The sequence below is a fragment of the Gobio gobio genome, assembly GCF_949357685.1.
Source record: "Gobio gobio genome assembly, chromosome: 23".
NCBI classification, from domain to species: Eukaryota; Metazoa; Chordata; class Actinopteri; order Cypriniformes; family Gobionidae; genus Gobio; species Gobio gobio.
The window spans coordinates 6,200,014-6,226,816 of record NC_137119.1 but is presented as its reverse complement, the minus strand read 5'-3'; the positions used below and the strand labels follow the sequence as shown (position 1 = coordinate 6,226,816).

At 40.8% G+C, this 26,803-nt stretch overlaps 1 protein-coding gene across 2 annotated transcripts in view; it reads left to right on the top strand.

Moving 5' to 3' along the window:
• The window catches only part of sugct (succinyl-CoA:glutarate-CoA transferase), a 235,127-nt gene that overhangs the window by 92,257 nt on the left and 116,067 nt on the right, over positions 1 to 26,803 (top strand). For both annotated transcript variants that reach the window (XM_079805985.1, XM_079805986.1), the window contains exons 10-12: positions 744 to 815; positions 991 to 1,088; positions 7,131 to 7,233. In XM_079805985.1, the coding sequence (XP_079662111.1) occupies positions 744 to 815; positions 991 to 1,088; positions 7,131 to 7,233 (273 nt within the window). The remainder of the gene's footprint in view (positions 1 to 743; positions 816 to 990; positions 1,089 to 7,130; positions 7,234 to 26,803) is intronic.

Genomic DNA, 26,803 nt, shown 5'->3' with positions numbered 1-26,803 from the left:
GGTGTAGTATTTGTCCCGCCCCTCCACCACTGTGATTGGACGGCCAGGCAAAAAGTGACAGTGACGAGCGCTGCATATTACCCAAAGTTGTACAGTAAAAATAAAACGGGGCAAATCAACTTTTGAAGTGTTAATGGTACATAGCGCATCAAAATGCAATGTCATCAGTTTGCCTAAGCTAGAACACAGAACGTTCAAATGTTTTACACACCATTTACATGTGGTAGGGAGCAGGTGTATATTTCTAACATTTTGAAAATATGAAAATTTTCGTGAATTCGAAAATTTACGTCAGAGCGGCTTTACAAACGATTTACACACAAATTTGTTCTGCTCGTGTTTCATGAACGAGGCCCAATGCTTTTGTGTTCTCTTGAATGTTCTCTAAGTTTCTCGGCGGAATGCAAATGTTTTTGTGAGGGAACGCTAATTTTCTTGGGGGTTTTGCGATTGCATTGACAATGCTTCACTGGGGTTTTTTAATAACATGAGGATGAAAAAATAATGATTGTGCTTTTATTTTTGGGTGAACTATTCCTTTAAGTGGGAGAACCTTGGAGAAAATAAACGTTAGATGCAGATTTTCATGAAATATTGTTGCACTAGTTATACATTTTATTATATCAAAGTTTCCAATGTTGTCGTTTTGTTTATGCCAGTTCGTGTGTGAGGTTTTTCTTTATTACTTACACAGTGTATCTGGCAGTCTGTTCTGTATACTTATTAAATCTCTATGTTTGCAGGGTTTCAAGACCAAAGATGGATATTTGGTCGTGGCAGCGGGAAACGACCAGCAATTTATGAAAGTGTGCAAAGTAAGCAGACCTTTTATTATTGACTCCAAATATGCATATTAATAAATCTAACCAAGCTTTATTTGTACATTTCAGTCACAGTCATGTTTTATAGCTATATGCATTTGTTTTGACTGATGGGAAAAGGCTTCACATTTCCTAACAGTTCTGTCATCGAACGTGTCTGTTTGCCAAGGTCCTGAGCATGAACAGTCTGGCAGACAGCCCGAAGTACAAAAGCAACGAGTTAAGAGTTCAGCACCGCAAAGAGCTGCTGCAAATTCTGTCCGAAAGGTAAGCGTTTTATTCACTTATAAACATTGATCAGCGAACATAAACAGATGCTCAACCATACAAGCTCAAATGTGTTGCGTAACACGAGAATGAACCTCATTGGTTCTTGCTGAAGCTCAAACGTTTTGCGTAACGCAAGAATGAACCTCATTGGTTCTTGCTGAAGCTCAAACGTGCTGCGTAACACAAGAATGAACCTCATTGGTTCTTGCTGAAGCTCAAATGTTTTGCGTAACGCGAGAATGAACCTCATTGGTTCTTGCTGAAGCTCAAACGTTTTGCGTAACGCGAGAATGAACCTCATTGGTTCTTGCTGAAGCTCAAACGTTTTGCGTAACGCAAGAATGAACCTCATTGGTTCTTGCTGAAGCTCAAACGTGCTGCGTAACACAAGAATGAACCTCATTGGTTCTTGCTGAAGCTCAAATGTTTTGCGTAACGCGAGAATGAACCTCATTGGTTCTTGCTGAAGCTCAAACGTTTTGCGTAACGCAAGAATGAACCTCATTGGTTCTTGCTGAAGCTCAAACGTGCTGCGTAACACAAGAATGAACCTCATTGGTTCTTGAGAAGCTCAAACGTGCTGCGTAACACAAGAATGAACCTCATTGGTTCTTGCAGAAGCTCAAACGTGCTGCGTAACACAAGAATGAACCTCATTGGTTCTTGCTGAAGCTCAAACGTTTTGCGTAACGCAAGAATGAACCTCATTGGTTCTTGCTGAAGCTCAAACGTGCTGCGTAACACAAGAATGAACCTCATTGGTTCTTGAGAAGCTCAAACGTGCTGCGTAACACAAGAATGAACCTCATTGGTTCTTGCTGAAGCTCAAACGTGCTGCGTAACACAAGAATGAACCTCATTGGTTCTTGCAGAAGCTCAAACGTGCTGCGTAACACGAGAATGAACCTCATTGGTTCTTGCTGAAGCTCAAACGTTTTGCGTAACGCAAGAATGAACCTCATTGGTTCTTGCTGAAGCTCAAACGTGCTGCGTAACACAAGAATGAACCTCATTGGTTCTTGAGAAGCTCAAACGTGCTGCGTAACACAAGAATGAACCTCATTGGTTCTTGCTGAAGCTCAAACGTGCTGCGTAACACAAGAATGAACCTCATTGGTTCTTGCAGAAGCTCAAACGTGCTGCGTAACACAAGAATGAACCTCATTGGTTCTTGCTGAAGCTCAAACGTGCTGCGTAACACGAGAATGAACCTCATTGGTTCTTGAGAAGCTCAAACGTGCTGCGTAACACAAGACTGAACCTCATTGGTTCTTGCTGAAGCTCAAACGTGCTGCGTAACACAAGAATGAACCTCATTGGTTCTTGCAGAAGCTCAAACGTGCTGCGTAACACGAGAATGAACCTCATTGGTTCTTGCAGAAGCTCAAACGTGCTGCGTAACACGAGAATGAACCTCATTGGTTCTTGCTGAAGCTCAAACGTGCCTCGTAACACAAGAATGAACCTCATTGGTTCTTGCAGAAGCTCAAACGTGCTGCGTAACACAAGAATGAACCTCATTGGTTCTTGCTGAAGCTCAAACGTGCTGCGTAACACAAGAATGAACCTCATTGGTTCTTGCAGAAGCTCAAACGTACTGCGTAACACAAGAATTAACCTCATTGGTTCTTGAGAAGCTCAAACGTGCTGCGTAACACAAGAATGAACCTCATTGGTTCTTGAGAAGCTCAAACGTGCTGCGTAACACAAGAATGAACCTCATTGGTTCTTGAGAAGCTCAAACGTGCTGCGTAACACAAGAATGAACCTCATTGGTTCTTGAGAAGCTCAAACGTGCTGCGTAACACAAGAATGAACCTCATTGGTTCTTGCAGAAGCTCAAACGTGCTGCGTAACACGAGAATGAACCTCATTGGTTCTTGCTGAAGCTCAAACGTGCTGCGTAACACGAGAATGAACCTCATTGGTTCTTGCAGAAGCTCAAACGTGAGGCGTAACACGAGAATGAACCTCATTGGTTCTTGCTGAAGCTCAAACGTGCTGCGTAACACAAGAATGAACCTCATTGGTTCTTGCAGAAGCTCAAACGTGCTGCGTAACACAAGAATGAACCTCATTGGTTCTTGCAGAAGCTCAAACGTGCTGCGTAACACAAGAATGAACCTCATTGGTTCTTGCAGAAGCTCAAACGTGCTGCGTAACACAAGAATGAACCTCATTGGTTCTTGAGAAGCTCAAAGTGCTGCGTAACACAAGAATGAACCTCATTGGTTCTTGAGAAGCTCAAACGTGCTGCGTAACACAAGAATGAACCTCATTGGTTCTTGAGAAGCTCAAACGTGCTGCGTAACACGAGAATGAACCTCATTGGTTCTTGAGAAGCTCAAACGTGCTGCGTAACACAAGAATGAACCTCATTGGTTCTTGCTGAAGCTCAAACGTGCTGCGTAACACAAGAATGAACCTCATTGGTTCTTGCTGAAGCTCAAATGTGCTGCGTAACACAAGAATGAACCTCATTGGTTCTTGCAGAAGCTCAAACGTGCTGCGTAACACAAGAATGAACCTCATTGGTTCTTGCTGAAGCTCAAACGTGCTGCGTAACACAAGAATGAACCTCATTGGTTCTTGCAGAAGCTCAAACGTGCTGCGTAACACAAGAATGAACCTCATTGGTTCTTGCTGAAGCTCAAACGTGCTGCGTAACACGAGAATGAACCTCATTGGTTCTTGAGAAGCTCAAACGTGCTGCGTAACACAAGACTGAACCTCATTGGTTCTTGCTGAAGCTCAAACGTGCTGCGTAACACAAGAATGAACCTCATTGGTTCTTGCAGAAGCTCAAACGTGCTGCGTAACACGAGAATGAACCTCATTGGTTCTTGCAGAAGCTCAAACGTGCTGCGTAACACGAGAATGAACCTCATTGGTTCTTGCTGAAGCTCAAACGTGCCTCGTAACACAAGAATGAACCTCATTGGTTCTTGCAGAAGCTCAAACGTGCTGCGTAACACAAGAATGAACCTCATTGGTTCTTGCTGAAGCTCAAACGTGCTGCGTAACACAAGAATGAACCTCATTGGTTCTTGCAGAAGCTCAAACGTACTGCGTAACACAAGAATTAACCTCATTGGTTCTTGAGAAGCTCAAACGTGCTGCGTAACACAAGAATGAACCTCATTGGTTCTTGAGAAGCTCAAACGTGCTGCGTAACACAAGAATGAACCTCATTGGTTCTTGAGAAGCTCAAACGTGCTGCGTAACACAAGAATGAACCTCATTGGTTCTTGAGAAGCTCAAACGTGCTGCGTAACACAAGAATGAACCTCATTGGTTCTTGCAGAAGCTCAAACGTGCTGCGTAACACGAGAATGAACCTCATTGGTTCTTGCTGAAGCTCAAACGTGCTGCGTAACACGAGAATGAACCTCATTGGTTCTTGCAGAAGCTCAAACGTGAGGCGTAACACGAGAATGAACCTCATTGGTTCTTGCTGAAGCTCAAACGTGCTGCGTAACACAAGAATGAACCTCATTGGTTCTTGCAGAAGCTCAAACGTGCTGCGTAACACAAGAATGAACCTCATTGGTTCTTGCAGAAGCTCAAACGTGCTGCGTAACACAAGAATGAACCTCATTGGTTCTTGCAGAAGCTCAAACGTGCTGCGTAACACAAGAATGAACCTCATTGGTTCTTGAGAAGCTCAAAGTGCTGCGTAACACAAGAATGAACCTCATTGGTTCTTGAGAAGCTCAAACGTGCTGCGTAACACAAGAATGAACCTCATTGGTTCTTGAGAAGCTCAAACGTGCTGCGTAACACGAGAATGAACCTCATTGGTTCTTGAGAAGCTCAAACGTGCTGCGTAACACAAGAATGAACCTCATTGGTTCTTGCTGAAGCTCAAACGTGCTGCGTAACACAAGAATGAACCTCATTGGTTCTTGCTGAAGCTCAAATGTGCTGCGTAACACAAGAATGAACCTCATTGGTTCTTGCAGAAGCTCAAACGTGCTGCGTAACACAAGAATGAACCTCATTGGTTCTTGCAGAAGCTCAAACGTGCTGCGTAACACAAGAATGAACCTCATTGGTTCTTGAGAAGCTCAAACGTGCTGCGTAACACAAGAATGAACCTCATTGGTTCTTGAGAAGCTCAAACGTGCTGCGTAACACAAGAATGAACCTCATTGGTTCTTGAGAAGCTCAAACGTGCTGCGTAACACGAGAATGAACCTCATTGGTTCTTGAGAAGCTCAAACGTGCTGCGTAACACGAGAGTGAACCTCATTGGTTCTTGCTGAAGCTCAAACGTGCTGCGTAACACGAGAATGAACCTCATTGGTTCTTGAGAAGCTCAAACGTGCTGCGTAACGCGAGAATGAACCTCATTGGTTCTTGCAGAAGCTCAAACGTGCTGCGTAACACGAGAATGAACCTCATTGGTTCTTGCTGAAGCTCAAACGTGCTGCGTAACACGAGAATGAACATCATTGGTTCTTGAGAAGCTCAAACGTGCTGCGTAACACGAGAGTGAACCTCATTGGTTCTTGCTGAAGCTCAAACGTGCTGCGTAACACGAGAATGAACCTCATTGGTTCTTGAGAAGCTCAAACATGCTGCGTAACGCGAGAATGAACCTCATTGGTTCTTGCAGAAGCTCAAACGTGCTGCGTAACACGAGAGTGAACCTCATTGGTTCTTGAGAAGCTCAAACGTGCTGCGTAACACGAGAGTGAACCTCATTGGTTCTTGCTGAAGCTCAAACGTGCTGCGTAACACGAGAATGAACCTCATTGGTTCTTGAGAAGCTCAAACGTGCTGCGTAACGCGAGAATGAACCTCATTGGTTCTTGCAGAAGCTCAAACGTGCTGCGTAACACAAGAATGAACCTCATTGGTTCTTGCAGAAGCTCAAATGTGCTGCGTAACACGCGAATGAACCTCATTGGTTCTTGCAGAAGCTCAAACGTGCTGCGTAACACGAGAATGAACCTCATTGGTTCTTGCTGAAGCTCAAAGTGCTGCGTAACACAAGAATGAACCTCATTGGTTCTTGCAGAAGCTCAAATGTGCTGCGTAACACGCGAATGAACCTCATTGGTTCTTGCAGAAGCTCAAACGTGCTGCGTAACACGAGAATGAACCTCATTGGTTCTTGCTGAAGCTCAAACGTGCTGCGTAACACGAGAATGAACCTCATTGGTTTTTGAAGAAGGGGTCACTCACCAGGGGTCCACTCTATATCATTTCCTGCTTTGCTTTATGTTTTTGTTGGCACAGGGGCTGTTGAGGATGCAAAAGCACCATAAAAGCAGCCTCATGTGCTATATTTATAGTATTAGGATAGCTTTATTTCAGAAATTGGCTCAAATTTAAATCCGTATATACTAAAAATCTGTTGTAGCTTTACATTCTCAATCAAAAATAAAATGAGGAATACCGATCATTTAATTGGCTTTAAATGTTTAAACATTTGACGCTGACAACGTTCTTGGTTATATGCTGGAGAAATAGCTGTGGATCTGCAGAGTAACAAACCAGAAATGTTCCTTTCTCTCTGCTACTTTCCTGTCTGCCATGGCCCGCCCGATGCATTTTGCTAACGCGTTCTATTAAGAAGCCAAATGAATGGTTGTTGGCATTGAAACATTGCTCGCACACCCTCAAGCTATCCTTAATACTTTTGACAACAATGGGATTGTTGTGAACAGAAATGCCTTAGAAAGTCGGTACAAAATTCAAATGGCACATTCTGACAGGGTGAATCAGCGTCAGTCACTGAAGGCCAAGACGTGCCTTGTGAGAGAATGTTTACAATATAAGAAACCTTATATGTTTACATATTGCTAGGAAAAAGAAGCCTGGATTAACTTTAATTATACTGGGCATATTAAATGAAATCTTTCAAAGAGTGTTGGTGGTTTTACACAGTGCTGTTGTCCTGAAGGGACAGAGAGAGGAAGTGGCCACATATGACTTGCATTTCAGCTCATGTTATCGTGTCCGTGGCATTTTCCAGCACCCCTCCCTTCTGTCCCTTTTCAAACCTTCATTCATGCCTCTGTCCTCCCTCAGGTTCATGGAGGAGACGACTGGAGAGTGGTTGAGGCGGTTCGAAGGCACCGGTGTCCCCTGTGGCCCTATCAACAACATTCAGCAGGTGTTCGCCAACCCTCAGGTTAGTTTGAGGTCACATCAGTGTTGGGGAAGCTGCTCTGAAACTCATTTAAAGCAGGGGTTTTGCTTCAGGACCCGGATTTTACATTGGACCTAAAGTGGCGACTCAAATCGGTACAAACAAGTGTTTATTGTAGAAAAGGAAATGTATTAAAGGGGTACTTCAGCGCTGGAAAGATGCATGTGTATTTAAATCTGGGTCATTTATGTAGTAAAAATGTGAAATTATTTTAGAAGTTGGTGCCTTCTAGACCGAGAAAAACCAGAAAAAAAAAACTGTATTTTTGGCTCATATGGATGAAAGACAACAACTCCCAGAATGCACTTGCTTCGCTGCCCTACGAGGCCACTCCCAAGCCACGCCTACCGGTTACATCACTTGCCCACCGGGGCACCACTTTTTGATTTTTATAGTAATAAAATAATTTAGTTCAGTTAGAGAACAGACACTGCAATTAAAAACTGAACGTGTCTGCTCAATACAGCGTGAGCCGAACGAGAGTCACAGCACAAACGCAGCAGGAGTCAGATCTGAACCCTTTAATATTCTAGTTGTCAAGGCTAACCTGTCCATGTTGACATTGCTGTTTTGCTGCTTCTACAACATAAGATTACAAGAAAACATATAATGAAAAAGTAAGAACATAATTTATACATTTTAAATAATTTAAATGTATATAATATATAATATTATATATACTGTGTATATATATATATATATATATATATATATATTACATGTGTGTGTGTGTGTGTGTGTGTGTGTGTGTGTGTGTGTGTGTGTGTGTGTGTGTGTGTGTGTGTGTGTGTGTGTGTGTGTGTGTGTGTGTGTGTGTGTACATATTGTATATAAAGATACAACCCAAATCAGAAAAAGTTGGGACAGTATGGAAAACGTAAAAAAAAAAAAAAAAGAAGTGATTTCTAAATTTACTTTGACTTGTATTTCATTGCAGACAATATGAACACACAATATTTCATGTTTTGTCTGGTCAACTTCATGTCATTTGTAAATATGCATCCTTTCCTGTCATTCAGACCTGCAACACATTTCAAAAAAAGTTGGGACAGTAAAGCATTTACCACTTTGTAATGTTGCCATTCCTTTTCACAACACGTAAAAGACGTTTAGGGACTGAAGACACCAAGTGATGAAGTGTTTCAGGTGTAATTTTGTCCCATTCTTCCTGCAAACAAGTCTTAAGGTGGGCAACAGTACGGGGTTGTCGCATCACATTCTCTATTGGAGACAGGTCGGGACTGCAGGCAGGCCAGTCAAGTACCCGAACCCTCTTCCTCCGCAGCCAGGACTTTGTAATGTGTGCAGAATGTGGTTTTGCATTGTCTTGTTGAAATATGCATGGACGTCCCTGGAAAAGATGTCTTCTTGAAGGCAGCATATTATGCTCCAAAATCTCTGTGTACTTTTCAGCATTAATGGTGCCTTCACACAAGTGCAAGTTACCTTCGCCACGGGCACTGACACAACCCCATACCATGACAGACCCTGGCTTTTGGACTTGTTGCTGGTAACAGTCTGGATGATCCTTTTCTTCTTTGGTCCGGAGCACATGGCGTCCATTCCTCCCAAAAAATACCTGAAATACTGATTCATCTGACCACAGTACACGTTTCCACTGTGTGATGGTCCATCCCAGATGCCTCCGAGCCCAGAGAAGTCGACGCCGCTTCTGGACACTGTTAACATAGGGCTTCCTTTTGGCACAGTACAGTTTTAACTGGCATTTGTGGATGTAACTACGTATTGTGGTACTTGACAAAGGTTTGCCAAAGTAGTCCTGAGCCCATGTGGTGATATCACTTATAGATGAATGACGATTCTTGATGCAGTGCCGCCTGAGGGATCGGAGATCACGGTTGTTCAGCTTAGGCTTGCGCCTTTGTCCTTTACGCACTGAAATTCCTCCAGATTCCTTGAATCTTTTGATTATGTTATGCACTGTTGAATGTGAAATATCCAAATCTCTTCCTATCTTTCTTTGAGAAACATTGTTTTTAAACATTTCAATTATTTTCTCACGTATTTGTTGGCAAACTGGCGATCCTCGGCCCATCTTTGCTCCTAAAGGATTAGACCTTTCTTGGATGCTGCTTTTGTACCAAATCATAATCACAATCACCTGTTGACATCACCTGTTTCAAATCACATCATTATTTAACCATTTTACCTCATTACTAGCCCTAAATTGCTCCTGTCCCAACTTTTTTTGAAATGTGTTGCAGGTCTGAATGACAGGAAAGGATGCATATTTACAAATGACATGAAGTTGACCAGACAAAACATGAAATATTTTGTGTTCATATTGTCTGCAATGAAATACAAGTCAAAGTTTTTTTTTTTTTTTTTGCGTTTTCCATACTGTCACAACTTTTTCTGATTTGGGGTTGTGCATTATATACTCTTAGTTTAAAAAAAAAAGTAAATTAGGGCATAAAATGATAATAGATAATAGAATAAAATAATATTTTTTTGGTTATACTTTACAATAAGGTTGCATTAGTTAATGTTACATTAATTATGCATTAACTGATATTAACTAACAATGAGTAATATATTAGTGTTTGTTAATCTTTGTTAGTGCTAGTTCAAAAAAAAGTTTAATTGTTAGTTCATGTAAACTTAGATCTATTAAATAATATTAACAGATACAACTTTAGATTTTAATAATGCATTAGTAAACGTTGAAACATTAAGAATTATAAATGCTTTAGAAAAATGTTTTCATTTTTAGTTCATAATAACTAAAGTTAACAAATGGAACCTTATTTTAAAATGTTACTAATTTTTTATCCATCCATCCATCCATCCGGTTAATTTGCATGAATTGTCTGAACTTATTGCAAAATCACATTTTCAAATACTAAATTTAAGTTAGAATGTTTTGTTTTTGTCTCATCTATCGCTACTTGATGGGGAAAAGTACCTTTTTTTAACAAAGCATTAGTAAACGTTGAAACATTAAGATTTATAAATGCTTTAGAAATATTGTTTTCATTTTTAGTTCATAATAACTAAAGTTAACAAATGGAACAAATGGAAGTTAGAATGTTTTGTTTTTGTCTCATCTATCGCTACTTGATGGGGAAAAGTAGCTCTTTTTAGTGGAAAAACATTATTGTTTTGCACAGTTTAACTGTTGTCATGCTACTGCAAAAAGTACAGTAGTTAAGTTAGTAGCATTGCCTATTAGCTATTTAGTTACTCCCCTGGGTAATAATAAGTGTAATAGATGCTCTAGTAGTACCTACAACATTCATGCAGTTGTGGAAAACAAGCGTCCATTATTATTGCCGAGATAACACTGATCAGCAAAACTCTCTTAGTTGCAAAACAAGAGTCAAGACCATTTCTTTGATCCACATCAGTAGCTAATAAAGTGAAAAAGTGAAACACTATCATATGTACAGGCCCCTAGAGCAAGGAATTTAACACTGCTGGAATTTGAACCCGTTTTTGTACACCAAAGATGCAGAAGTTTCCCTGCACACATACACACACACACTAATGTTTAATTCCTACCACATGTTGGTACAGAGAGTGCTTGCACTGAAAGATCCCATCAGCTTGCGGAGGCTCTCGTCTACCGCATCATATGATCAGAATTAACAGCTATTTTTTTTTGTCCTTGTTGATTTGAAACACTCATTGAACCCCCAGTGAGGATATCAATATTGAATTTTTCCCATGTGGTTTGCTATATTTGGCCTTTCCCTACACTTTTACTCAAAGAATTTAAAAACATATTAGTCATTCATAGTTGCCTAATTGAAGGCATTTCATCGTTTTGGCAGTCGTTTTCCAAGGAACAACAAGAGAACATGTATCCCATGTGTTAGATGTACAAAAATGTTTACAAGAGCATACACGTTTCTCTCAACACAAACTCTCACATCTTTATCTGTAGATGATGCATATTTTGATCTGAGAATTTTGGCATGTTGTCTGGTTATATAATCTATAGGTACATTGAAACTTTTAGAAATGTTTTCCTGTGAATATAATTTCTTCAGGCCTTAAAATAACTTATGAATATGCAAATTAGCCCCGCCTCCCCTCAATCACATCAGCTCGGACTACCTGATCCACTCGCTCATCTTTAGTAAATGCTGCACAGTGGCAAGTGGAAATATTGGTTTAATTCAGCCAAATACTGTATGTTTGAACCAGAAACTGATTCAGAAGAAGAAGAGGAAGAGTGAATTATATAGGCTTGTCTACAAATCGATGTATCAGAATGGTAATGCATTTTATGTATTTCTCTCAACATCGGACACATAATGGTGAAATATGATTAGCCTTTGGCTTGACTATGTTATCAAACAACTAATAATGTGTTGCTATTTTACACAAACCATTCAAAGTCAGACAACTGCTTTCTAAAAATCAGCATCCTTGGAAACGCTTTGAACAACTTGGTTAGTGGAGAAAGACATATAGTGGATCATAACATTGTAATATACATCATATATATAATTCACCCGCTATATCGCAATATGTACCCTGGTTAATTGATTGGTTATGGTTTGCTATTGGTGGATCTTATGTGAGTAAGCCCTCACGCCAGTAAACACATCATCAGAGAAGAGATGTTGATGCAAGAGATAGAGGGGAAGTTATTTTGATTAAAGATTGAGGAACATGAATTAAAAAAAACTTGGGTGCGTGGTTAAATAATCTATAATAAATCAAATTCCATAAATAATAGGAATTGTCATGATTTCATGGTCATGATTTCATGGTGACTTTGAAAAAATTTTTGAATAAAAAGGCCAAATACTTTGTCTTGATAATGCTAATTTCATAGCCTTTTACAAATCTTACATGTGTCCTATACTTCATGCATATCTCCCTGACTTCTGAGAACTTTGAGGCAAAATTTTGGGTTGTAATGAAAATGAATGAAGTCATAATTTGTGTATCATGACTGGTTCACAAATATTGAAATTACTTTTTCATCATATTACACTATCACTTCTACATTCTCGTATTTTCATCAAAAATATAAAGAGTGAAAAGATTTTAATCTAGGTAAAACTCAAATCTGTACGAAAGACATTTGAAAAGTAACAAAACTAAATGATGGCATGATAAAAAAAAAAATCTAAGAAAGGTTGATTGTGATCATACAAAATGTATATGCTGTATATACACTATATTGCCAAAAGTATTGGGACACCCTCCAAATCATTGAATTCAGGTGTTCCATAAATCAGGCACTAGGCCTGCAGACGCTTCTACAAACATTAGTGAGAGAATGGGTCGCTCTCAGGAGCTCAGAGAACTCAAGTGTGGTACTGTGATCGGTGATCTGTGCAATAAGTCCATTCGTGACATTTCCTCACTACTAAATATTCCACGCTCAACTGTTAGTGGTATTATAACAAAGTTGAAGCAATTGGGAACATCAGCAACACAGCCAGGAAGTGATAGGCCACGTAAAATCACAGAGCGGGGTCAGCGCATGCTGAGGTGCGCAGAAGTCGCCAACTTTCTGCAGAGTCAATAGCTACAGACCTCCAAACTTTGTGTGGCCTTCAGATTAGCTCAAGAACAGTGTGTAGAGAGTTTCATGGAATGGGTGAAGCAGCTCATCTAAGCCTTAAATCAGCAAGTGCAATGCAAAGCGTGGGATGCAGTGGGGTAAAGCACGCCACCACTGGACTCTAGAGCAGTGGAGACGTGTTCTCTTGAGTGGCCAATCACGCTTCTCTGTCTGGCAATCCGATGGACGAGTCTGGGTTTTGCGGTTGCCTGGAGAACGGTACTTGCCTGACTGCATTGTGCCAAGTGTAAAGTTTGGTGGAGGGGGGATTGTGGTGTGGGGTTGTTTTTCAGGGGTTGGGTTTGGCCCCTTAGTTCCAGTGTGAGGAACTCTTAATGCTTCAGCATACCAAGACATTTTGGACAATTTCATGCTCCCAACTTTATAGGAACAGTTTAGGGACAGCCCCTTCCTGTTCCAACATGACCAGTGCACAAAGCGTCGGTCAATAAAGACATGGATGAGCGAGTTTGGTGTGGAGGAACTTGACTGGCCTGACCTCAACCCGATAGAACAGCTTTGGGATGAATTAGAGCGGAGACTGAGAGCCAGGCCTTCTCATCCATCATCAGTGCCTGACCTCACAAATGCGCTTCTAGAAGAACGGTCAAAAATTCCCATAAACACACTCCTAAACCTGTGGAAAGCCTTCCCAGAAGAGCTGAAGCTGTTATAGCTGCAAAGGGTCCATATTAAACCCTACAGATTAAGAATGGGATGTCATTAAAGTTCATGTGCATGTAAAGGCAGGCGTCCCAAAACTTTTGGCAATATAGTGTATGTATAAGTATCTATACCCCAAAAGGGACTGTAGTTGTAGAATCACTTAATTATTAATTTAAACATTAATGCCATCCTCATTGTTTGAAATCAATAAAATATTGTAGCCTGATACTATGATAATGTCTTGTGCTATTTTGGGAAAGCAGATTTTCTTTCCATGTCTGCCTTTATTTTAGTCAACAAAAAATATGTATATACAGTGATCTACAAATGTGTGTAATCATTGTAAAACATGTACAGTATACCTTTAATCAATGTGCCACAGCTCTACGCTGAACTATGTCAAAACAGCTTTATGTGTGTTTTGACATGCAGACCAACCTGATCCCATACAGTTATTGCACCATTTAAGTTGTCAATCATTGTCAGTGTACTTCTTTGCTATTTGACAGATGCTCTTACAGTATACCAAGGTCATTCCCCCTGGAGTAGCATGAGGTTAAGTGCCTTTTTTAACAGCACAATTGGAATCATTTTAACAACTCTCGTGGGATTTGAACTTACCTTCCAGTTAAAAGCAACCAATCATGATCATCAATATCAATGGTATAACAATAATGTAATAAAATTTGATGACATATTTGAATAATTATTGAGTTGCCTAACACTAAAATAATCTCAGCATTCAGTTTTTTATTTATTTTAATAACTGTAAATCTGATTTGAGATCTCCATCATCTCCAATGACTTGCGAGCAATTTGTCCATTTGAAGACATATTGGACATCCTGCGTCCTTATCGTCTTAAGTTTCACGAGAAACAGCCAGCGCGATTGCGTTCTGGTGAACTTTTGACAGCCGAAGCTGATGATTCCATCTGGAGATCATATCTGTCAGAGGACAACACAAATCTGTTAGCCATTGCTCCTTTTGACCGAACGGCGAAACCAAAAACATCCAGCGTTCACTGGAGAAATCAGCAGTAGCTGCAAGGGCACAGAGGAAATTAGCCGACAGACGTGAAGAGCGAGCTAAGGAGATGATTCAGGAGAAGGGACAGCTGCACATGTACAAGACAGAAAACCAGATGGGGAGGATATGGACGGGGAGGTTAGTATTATAGCAAGATAGAGTGGGTGATATTAAGACTTAGTGGACAAGGAGGGGCGCTACGACTAGACAAATGAGGAAAGCAGATGGAATATGGGTAGGGCGGTCAATGAAACTCATGTAGCGCTTCCATAGGAAGCACGGGGTCATTTGACCTGATGAACTGATGTAGGGGATCTTCACTTCTGAACTGAGATGGATACTAAACCCGGTCGATAAATCTGCCGTTTTTCGGGGTGACCTTCATCCATAACTTTGGCCTGTTGAAACGCTATAATTCAGTGTTCTTCCTTCTTCGTGCATAACTTAAACTCTTCCTGTTTCTCTTGTCGTTTTCCTCTTGTGAAGCTAGAGAAGTTAGCACAAGCATTATTCAAGTTTTCTCAACTATCAGTCACGTCGGCCTCCCCGAAGCCTGCTGGGAATGTTTGTATTTGAATGTAATTTCGACAACTGTGAACATTTAAACGCTCGCAGGCGCTCTTACGCAGTTCTCACTTGATTGTGATACACAAATAAACAATGTTCTACATCAATGGAAACTAATAACCCGCACAGATCTTTCTCTTCCAAATGGGATTTGAAGTCGGTTTTTGAGTATTGAAGAAATTATCCTGGCATGCACGGTTGAGAACTTCTGGTCGAGCCTCATTATTTTCATCTTCCATTGGTCCTTTGAAGCATGTTTGGGTTTTAGTCAAATGACTACAGCTTAATCTATAGCCCATTGAACGTTGGGGGAAAATGAATAGCCAAAGTGTCGTTAGGCGTCTCAGACTGTCTGTGGATTTTTTTTGACGGACCTTTTCTTTTAGATCTCTGTCATCAAACAAGTGAAGAACTGAACCATTTGAACTTTTTTTTCACGATCGTTATTGGCCCCATTTCCAGTTTCCAGTGACGTTTGCTTGACGTTCATCGTCTTGTTCCTCTATGTTCCCCAGGCACGCAGTGTCAGGTTGCTCATACTTCATTTTCAAAACTCACATCCGTGAAAGTCGGGTTATGTTTTGGTCTGGAGCTATTGGCCGTCAGTCTAGGTCCCCGATTGCTGTCTGAATGTAGCAAAAATGTGCAGGTTATCGCCCGTTTCGCCGCTGAGCCACACACCTGGATTAAGTCCGGTGAAATATTAATATTAATATTGGATATTTCCAGAGCATCATTCCTGTCGTATCAGGTGCCAGGCACAGATGTTGGACTTGGACAAAATGGCTCCCAGATGTGAGCGTGGTTGAATGCTGAGTATTCACACGGATGAAAAAAAGGAAGGAGAAGAATTTCTGGAGAAGAGTCAACTCCTTTTTTGAGCTTCCAAGTCGGACTGAATAACTGGATGTTATTGTTGTGTTTGAGTGTGTGCATGTGTGAATGAAGCCCTGTTTATCTGAATCTTGTTTGAACTGCATAATCAGTCTAAACCGGAGTTTATTCCAACAATCCATGCAGGGCTCGGAGTGAAATCCACACCGCCCTGATCTCCAGGTTGTTGTGACTTATGAGGTCAAGCTATCATCTTTTAAAAATTTTTGAAACATTTCTTTGAAAATGCTCTGTTCTTCGTCTTCCTTTTTTTCAACACTATAGAACTACATGACTGCTAAACCGTGCTGAATAGCTTCATTCAGTATCATTCAACTTTATCAATTCTTTGCCTTATGCATGATAAAAAAAAAACATTGCACATGTAGGGTACAAAATATGTCTTACTTCTTTTTCTTCCTCCAGAAAACCATAAACCACACTTGGTCTAATAAAAATTAAATTAAATTTAGGTTTGCAATTTTTTGTCCCAAATTTTGGTCAAAATTTGCTGTGTACAAATGAATTAAACATCAAGACTAAATAGACAAGTAGCAAGTAACAGAGATGCAAATTTAGCCTAAATTAAGGCGTCACTTAATTCTTGGTAGTTCGGCACCAAACATTGGACTTGTATTTACTAATGAATTCTTTGTTTAATAATTGTTTTTACAATATCTTGGGTAACGGTTGAATGGTTGAGCTTGAATACAGTTGACACCATGATATTTATAAAAATTGAGAATATGGAATGAGATGATGTACTTTTCTTCTCAGCATGTTGTAGAAAGTTAAATGGGTCTGCGGCAGGAGAAACTAGTTCATTGTTTTTTTTTAAACAATATATATATTTTCATAATTTCATAATAATGTTGTATGATTTTAGGTGTTGGTTACAGTCAAAAAGGTCAAGATCAGTGAGATGGAATGGGCCAAAATCATGATTTTAAAGGGGACATATTATGCAAAATTCACATTTATAAGGTGTGAACACAGATGTGTCGACATTGTGTGTAAACAACCAGCATTATGGTAAAAATCCACCCAATCCTTTTTTTTTATAATCCCCATCAATCATTATCAATCTGTCAAAGCATGCTGTTCCAAATTTCCCCCTACTCCAACGTAAGAGTAGGGAAACCCCGCCCATGACTGTTGATGAGTTGCTCTTTTTGCATAACACACCCCTGAGTGAGAAGCACAGAGACGGCATTTCTGTTTACTCGCTGTATCAGCGCTAGAGTATTACAATATCTCCGTGTCCTAACTACACGTGACACGATAAGATTCCAGCGACAAGCAACTTGTCTGTCCACACCAGACGCAACGCGACTACGAGATGCGACAAATCGATCAAAAACCACAGCCAATCAGAACAGCGTGTGGGCGGGCTCTCGCGGCAAGTGTACGGCACCAGAGATTAATCTTGATGGCATTCGCAAGGAAATGGATAAGTACATAATCAAATTCACATTTATTTTACACCATTTAAACATTAATGAAATACATACTGAGTTACTAAAACAATCATTGTTATAGAATATACTTGTTTGTTCACAGTTTGAACGTTCTTATTTCCATTTGTTTAATTTCAAGATCTGAGGGGAATTATCCATTGTTGCTTTTAGTACGACTACGTTACAAAGCTGGGAGCACTAAATATTCAAAGTCACCTTACACGCTTTTAACATTAAATAAAGCACATAAACATTACCTGAGATTGTTTTGTGTTGTTGTTCCAGCCACGACGTCGCAGAAATAGGCTGATTAGGGCAAAAGCTCAAATTAACATGGAAAAGATGCCTTTTATCGCATGGGACATGGTGTAATGGAGTGTCCATAGACTCCCGGCATCCAAGCCACTGAGGACACCGTGGTTAAATTTAATTTTTTAAGAAAATGTGATGAAGAAGGTCTGTAAAATGCTATATATTTGCACAAATCATTTTACGCATTACTGCTTTACCAACTTGTTTCTGAAGGATGGGTCAAAACCAAGACTTTGTGCTCTAACTTCATATCCAGAATAGGGCTGCGCAATATATCGAAAGTATTGAGATATCGCAAATGTACATATTGCAATATGCATATCGCATATCTGAATGATTTTAATAGGCTACTTCAACATTGTGAAAAGTGTATGTTTTAGGTCGATGCATATAGCTGAGAATAGACTGAGCACGCGACTGTTACTTATGTGACTTGCTTGACGTTAAAAAGAGTTATTAAAAGCAATAACTTGCGAAAAACAACTCCTTGCAGTCTCGCGCTGTCTGACACACACACCGAAACGTGCGCACAAGCCGTTCTTTTTTTTGTGTCTTGTTACACACTCGAAATGTCAAATACACACACAGTTATGTCAAAACGGCTGTCTTGATGAGTATTCATGTAAACACAGTCGGTTATGCTTTAAGTGAAAGATATCAGTTGGGGAAAGACATAGATTTTACACACTTAAAGGGTTAGTTCACCCAAAAATGAAAATTCTGTCATTAATTACTTACCCTCATATCGTTCGACACCCGTCAGACCTCCGTTCATCTTCGGAACAGAAATTAAGATATTTTAGTTGAAATCTGATGCCTCTGAAAGTCCTCCATTGGCTCAATGGTACTCTACAGTCTCAAGACCCTTAAAAGGTACTAAAGACGTTGTTACAAAGTCCATCTCACTACAGTGGTTCTAAAATAACTTTATGAATCGGCGACAATAGTTTTTGAAGCTTCGAAGCGTTATGAATCACTGAGCCGAATGATGATTTGGATCGCTTGTCAAACCGCCAAACTGCTGAAATTTGGCGATTCAAACCGCTGAATCGACTCACTGATTCATAACGCTTCGAAGCTTCATGATGCTTTGTTTTGAAATCGTCATCACTATGTAAGTCGTTATTTAGGGTTTTTTTGCGCACAAAAACTATTGTCGCCGATTCATAAAGTTATTTTAGAACCACTGTAGTGAGATGGACTTTGTAACGACGTCTTTAGTGCCTTTTAAGGGTCTTGAGAGTGAACCGTGCCATTGTGCCAATGGAGGACTTTCAGAGGCATCAGATTTCAACTAAAATATCTTAATTTCTGTTCCGAAGATGAACGGAGGTCTGACGGGTGTCGAACGACATGAGGGTAAGTAATTAATGACAGAATTTTCATTTTTGGGTGAACTAACCCTTTAAAGCAATATCGTATCGCATATCGAATATCGCATTATTTAACAAGGATATCGCATATCGCATTTTTCTTCAATATCGCACAGCCCTGATCCAGAACAAGGATGGCACTTCATATTTTGTGAATGTTTGCAAATTTCCTTTCTGAATGAGCTTTCTAGAATGCTGTATGGCTAAAGTTACCATAGTCTCTGACTGTATTCACAGAGACTAGAGCTATGTCGTTAGTTTTATCGCGAAAATGCTCACTGTCTACGTGATTCATAAACATTATGCGTCGTGTAGCCGAGTGATGACGTGTTACGTTCCCACACGAGCACCTATACAAGTTAAACAACAATTTATAGATTAACATGACGGTACATGCTAGTCAATGAGTTGAATCAACGTAACATCCACTAACCATTCAGAGACGTCCAGGTGCAGTCTAAAAGTCGCAACCTCTTCCTGAGTCTTTCCATCTGTGTCCGACTCCTGAACTCCTGAACTCCACAACTGACTGGTTATTTCTGACATTTTGGCTGAGTGAGAATCGTTTTGTTGTTGACGTTGTATCCGAAGCTCATGTAAAGGAGCCGCTGGGGGAGCAGAAGCTCATTTGCATTTAAAGGGACCGACACAAAAACTGCATGTTTTTGCTCACACCCAAATAGGGGCAAATTTGACAAGCTATAATAAATGCTCAGGGGGGTATTTTGAGTTGAAACTTCAGACACATTCAGGGGACACCAGAGATTTATTTGGTATCACTTAATTTTACAGTGTCCTTTTTACGCATGTTACATGTAGTTACTATAATGACAGTAAATTATGCGTAATTAAATGCAACTGACCCTAAACCAAATCCTAACTCTATAGTACATGTACATGTAGTTAATTATTATCACTCAGTATTTAAACGTATAATTGCACTGTAAAAAGGACACCTTAAAATAAAGTGTAACCGCTTCTTTTCCTGTTTCATTTTATGTTTGATATGTAATAGTTCTAACAAAAAACATCTGATTTGTGCCTCTATTACTTAAATTGTCATGGGACACTAAAGTGTGTTGTATTTGTGAAAAGGGCCAAGAAGCCACAGACACTCCATGAATTTTATGAATGGAAATAAATGTAATGCCTTAAGGACGACATTATTTGCTGACAAAAAAATGAAATGTGACTCAGAGGATTGAACGATGACCTTTAGTTTTCCTGCAATACGTCGCTCTGTGATTTTCGAGTGGATGTGAACATGGAGTAAACCAGCTGCACACAATAACTGATAATTACCGACCTTGGTGTTGTCTCACAGCAGAGTTTTCCACCAAATGTTTACAAGTAAAGGGATGTTTCCGGGCCCGTGGACCTTCAAATGCACTCAAATGAGTGAAGAGCCAAGCAGTGGAGCTTAAACAGATGTTTCAGGGAGCAATGCAGCAGGTCACTGAGGCCCTGCAGTCTCCTGTTGAGGTCCAGGACTGTTGCTGCGGTAATTGGTCCAGTCACGTGAGAAGGTCCAGTAAGGTTGCATTGTCTCTGTCACTCTAGTGTGTGAGTAATGGAGGTTTACTCTGAAAGCCTACTTCAGTTGTTCTTTCCTGGCTGAATACTCGAGGATCTTTGCCATTGTTATGGCCTTGGGCCCTTGTGAAAATGACAGACCCGTGTACTGTAACTAGATAGGTTCGGCACACACACGCTGCTTGGATCCTAGTGCACATGATGAACTTCATTCCTTACTAACTGTTTTTGCTTCTCTTGGAACTTGTATTTACAATGAATGAGCACAGAAACAGTTGAAGAGAAGTTCACTGCTGTTTTCTGGTGGGAGGAAAACAATTGGAAAATTTGAGTAACCTCAAAAGACCCTAACATTTGTGTAACTGACTCATTCAGTTGAGTATGGAATTGATGGGATGTGGAGATGATATCTGGAAAAGATAGATTGACTAGCTGATCGACTTACAGCAATTAACGAATGAGGAGCGTGGGGTAACCTGTGCCACTTTTTACCTGTGTTGACATGTAGGCATGATGAGGTAAAATTTAAATACTAAATAATTAATGTAAATACTCAGTGTATGTATATATTGTATATGTATATTAAAAAAAAAAGTTTAGTATCAATCGTTGTATTGCCTTTTATTTTTATATTTTCATATATATTGCCAAACATATTGGGACACCAATCACCACAGATGTATAAATCAAGCACTAGGCCTGCAGACGCTTCTACAAACATTTATGAGAGAATGGGTCGCTCTCAGGAGCTCAGTGAACTCAAGTGTGGTACTGTGATCGGTGATCTGTGCAATAAGTCCATTCGTGACATTTCCTCACTACTAAATATTCCACGCTCAATTGTTAGTGGTATTATAACAAAGTGGAAGCAATTGGGAGCAAAAGCAACTCAGCCATGAAGTGGTAGGCCACGGAAAATCACAGAGCGGGGTCAGCGCATGCCATAAGTCGCCAACTTTCTGCAGAGTCAATAGCTACAGACCTACAAACTTTGTGTGGCCTTCAGATTAGCTCAAGAACAGTGTGTAGAGCTTCATGGAATGGGTGAAGCAGCTCATCTAAGCCTTAAATCAGCAAGTGCAATGCAAAGCGTGGGATGCAGTGGGGTAAAGCACGCCACCACTGGATTCTAGAATAGTGGAAACGTGTTCTCTGGAGTGCCCAATCACGCTTCTCTGTCTGGTAATCTGATGGATGAGTCTGGGTTTGGCGTTTGCCAAGAGAACAGTACTCGCCTGACTGCATTGTGCCAAGTGTAAAGTTTGGTGGAGGGGGGGTTATGGTGTGGGGTTGTTTTTCAGGGGTTGGACTTGGCCTTTTAGTTCCAGTGAAAGGAACTCTTAATGCTTCAGCATACCAAGACATTTTGGACAATTTCATGCTCCCAACTTTGTGGGAACAGTTTGGGGACGGCCCCTTCCTGTTCCAACATGACTGACCAGTGCACAAAGCATTGGTCCATAAAGACATGATGAGCGAGTTTGGTGTGGAGGAACTTGACTGGCCTGCACACAGTCCTGACCTCAACCCGATAGAACAGCTTTGGGATGAATTAGAGCGGAGACTGAGAGCCAGGCCTTCTCATCCATCATCAGTGCCTGACCTCACAAATGCGCTTCTAGAAGAATGGTCAAAAATTCCCATAAACACACTCCTAAACCTGTGGAAAGCCTAGAAGTGTTGAAGCTGTTATACTCCATATTAAACCCTACGGATTAAGAATGGAATGTCATTAAAGTTCATGTGCATGTAAAGGCAGGCGTCCCAAAACTTTTGGCAATATATAATATCAATAAATATAATAATTTTACATATTAAAATTAGGGCTGTCAAAAGATTAATCGCGATTAATCGCATCCAAAATAAAAGTTTGTGTTTACATAATATATGTTTGTGTACTCTGTTAATTATTATTTATATATAAATACACACACATTCATGTATATATTTAAGAAATATTTGCATGTATATACTGTATATACATTTATATAATCTATAATATATATAAATATAAATGTTTTATATATAAAAAAAAATTTTTTTTCTTAAATATATACATGCTTGTGTATGTATTTATATATAAATAATAATTAACAGAGTACACACACATATATTATGTAAACACAAACTTTTATTTTGGATGCGATTAATCGCGATTAATCTTTTGACAGCCCTAATTAAAATTAAATATATATCATAAAAAATATATATTTCACATCTCCAAAATAATTTATGTACAAAAAAAAAACCTCTTCTCATTATAATTTTTAAATAGTTTGCTAGTTTAAAGGGGTTGACACACCTTACCCCACTCAAACTTTGATTTGTACATTTAAACGATCTGGTTTTCTCATCAGCTTGGATAATATCTGATTTTTCTCATCACAAGAGGATCAGTAAATAAATGACAAATGCGGATAGACAGTTTACTTCATTTTTTCAGTCAATAAATGTCAGGAACATAAGATGAAGCTTCCATGGGATGTTGTTTAAGGTTGGTGGTATTGCTCTTGGACAGTTCAGTAGTAAGAATAAACGGTTAATCCAGGGGTAGCGAAAATTATTGGAGCCGTTGTGTGAATGTCGGGGAAAGGACTGGTGTAAATTACTGTGTGAATTCCCAAGCCTCTGATTTTCCCATGGTCTTCATCCAAAGTCCACCCATCTTTGATATTTTTGTATAGAGTAACCATCTGTGGGATAGAAAACCGCAGTTGATTTACAAATTCATCTGATAAGTACAAGTAAGTATAAATTGAAGTAATTGCAAATCTGCTGAAGTCAGTCATGTGCTAATTTATTTTCTTAGCCAATATTTTGTGGAACAGTTCGCACATTTGTCTGTTTCCACAACCACAACTTGTCCCTTTATCCTCGGCAGTACTTAATATCGTGTCAAGCGCTTTTTTCGTAATCCTTCATTTGCACATCTTGGAGGAAGTTCTAGCGTCTACAATAGAACATCATGAGCAGGCTGAATGTTATATCCTGTCCGCTTGCGCTGCGCTCTCCACCCCGTCCTTCTCTTTTCATCCCTCTGAGTCACTGTACCATATTCTTTGACCAGCCAGTGTACTGTTTACTTTCTTTCGTTGGGATTAAGCTCCCCGGGAGCAGAGTGAATAAAAGGGAAGAGCGTGATTGTGGTGCATTTTTCACATGAACAGTGCAATGGGATCCACCCGGTGGTCATAGTCAATTAAACTAAACAGCTGCTGAGTAGAGTGGGCTTCACTAAGAGTGAATTGTACAAGTGGACATCTGGTCTGCATTAGAGTACTAGCAAAAATGTTAAACTAAGCAGCATCCGTAACTGTAGAGAGCAAATATGTTTCCGGATAAATGTGCTTCCAAATGAGGATCAGAGAGAATGTCATAAATGGAAATCAATGCGATGATTCATATGGTTGAATCTCTTCACTGGGGGTGGCCCGATCGCATTACTTGCGGCTAGACTGGTCTTTTCCCAGTGCACTACACACTTACACATTTGATGGTATTTTATCGTTTGAACTGTCATGAACTGCATTGTTTTATGTTTCCTGTGGTGCACTTATAATGTTAGCATGATTTTTACATCACCCTCTGATTTGAACGCTCTGTTTGAAGGGGCGTGTCTGCTGTGAGACTCTAGTGTAAACGCCCACTGCTGTGATTGGCTGCTGTGCGACTTCAGTGTAAAAGCCCACTGCTGTGATTGGCTGCTGTGCGACTTCAGTGTAAAAGCCCACTGCTGTGATTGGCTGCTGTGAGACTTCAGTGTAAACGTCCACTGCTGTGATTGGCTGCTGTTAGACTTCAGTGTAAACGTCCACTGTTGTGATTGGCTGCTGTGAGACTTCAGTGTAAATGTCTACTGCTGTGATTGGCTGCTGTGAGACTTCAGTGTAAACGTCCACTGCTGTGATTGGCTGCTGTGAGACTTCAGTGTAAACGCCCACTGCTGTGATTGGCTGCTGTAAGACTTCAGTGTAAACGCCCACTGCTGTGCTTGGCTGCTGTGAGACTTCAGTGTAAACGCCCACTGCTGTGATTGGCTGCTGTGAGACTTCAGTGTAAACGTCCACTGTTGTGATTGGCTGCTGTGAGACTTCAGTGTAAACGCCCACTGCTGTGATTGGCTGCTGTGAGACTCTAGTGTAAACGCCCACTGCTGTGATTGGCTGCTGTGAGACTTCAGTGTAAACGTCCACTGTTGTGATTGGCTGCTGTGAGACTTCAGTGTAAACGGCCACTGCTGTGATTGGCTGCTGTGAGACTTCAGTGTAAACGCCCACTGCTGTGATTGGCAGCTGTGAGACTTCAGTGTAAACGCCCACTGCTGTGATTGGCTGCTGTGAGACTCTAGTGTAAACGTCCACTGCTGTGATTGGCTGCTGTGAGACTCTAGTGTAAACGTCCACTGCTGTGATTGGCTGCTGTGAGACTTCAGTGTAAACGTCCACTGTTGTGATTGGCTGCTCTGAGACTTCAGTGTAAACGCCCACTGCTGTGATTGGCTGCTGTGAGACTCTAGTGTAAACGTCCACTGCTGTGATTGGCTGCTGTGAGACTCTAGTGTAAACGTCCACTGCTGTGATTGGCTGCTGTGAGACTCTAGTGTAAACGCCCACTGCTGTGATTGGCTGCTGTGAGACTTCAGCGTAAACGCCCACTGTTGTGATTGGCTGCTGTGAGACTTCAGTGTAAACTCCCACTGTTGTGATTGGCTGCTGTGAGACTTCAGTGTAAACGCCCACTGCTGTGATTGGCTGCTGTGAGACTCTAGTGTAAACGTCCACTGCTGTGATTGGCTGCTGTGAGACTCTAGTGTAAACGTCCACTGCTGTGATTGGCTGCTGTGAGACTCTAGTGTAAACGCCCACTGCTGTGATTGGCTGCTGTGAGACTTCAGCGTAAACGCCCACTGTTGTGATTGGCTGCTGTGAGACTTCAGTGTAAACTCCCACTGTTGTGATTGGCTGCTGTGAGACTTCAGTGTAAACGCCCACTGCTGTGATTGGCTGCTGTTAGACTTCAGTGTAAACGTCCACTGTTGTGATTGGCTGCTGTTAGACTTCAGTGTAAACGTCCACTGCTGTGATTGGCTGCTGTGAGACTTCAGTGTAAACGTCCACTGCTGTGATTGGCTGCTGTGAGACTTCAGTGTAAACGTCTACTGCTGTGATTGGCTGCTGTGAGACTTCAGTGTAAATGTCTACTGCTGTGATTGGCTGCTGTGAGACTTCAGTGTAAACGCCCACTACTGTGATTGGCTGCTGTTAGACTTCAGTGTAAACGTCCACCGCTGTGATTGGCTGCTGTGAGACTTCAGTGTAAACACCCACTGCTGTGATTGGCTGCTGTGAGACTTCAGTGTAAACACCCACTGCTGTGATTGGCTGCTGTTAGACTTCAGTGTAAACGTCCACTGTTGTGATTGGCTGCTGTGAGACTTCAGTGTAAACGCCCACTGCTGTGATTGGCTGTTGTGAGACTTTAGTGTAAACACCCACTGCTGTGATTGGCTGCTGTTAGACTTCAGTGTAAACGTCCACCGCTGTGATTGGCTGCTGTTAGACTTCAGTGTAAACGCCCACTACTGTGATTGGCTGTTGTGAGACTTTAGTGTAAACGCCCACTGCTGTGATTGGCTGCTGTTAGACTTCAGTGTAAACGCCTACTGCTGTGATTGGCTGCTGTTAGACTTCAGTGTAAACGCCCACTACTGTGATTGGCTGTTGTGAGACTTTAGTGTAAACACCCACTGCTGTGATTGGCTGTTGTGAGACTTTAGTGTAAACACCCACTGCTGTGATTGGCTGCTGTTAGACTTCAGTGTAAACGTCCACCGCTGTGATTGGCTGCTGTTAGACTTCAGTGTAAACGCCCACTACTGTGATTGGCTGTTGTGAGACTTTAGTGTAAACACCCACTGCTGTGATTGGCTGTTGTGAGACTTTAGTGTAAACACCCACTGCTGTGATTGGCTGCTGTTAGACTTCAGTGTAAACGTCCACCGCTGTGATTGGCTGCTGTTAGACTTCAGTGTAAACGCCCACTACTGTGATTGGCTGTTGTGAGACTTTAGTGTAAACGCCCACTGCTGTGATTGGCTGCTGTTAGACTTCAGTGTAAACGCCTACTGCTGTGATTGGCTGCTGTTAGACTTCAGTGTAAACGCCCACTACTGTGATTGGCTGTTGTGAGACTTTAGTG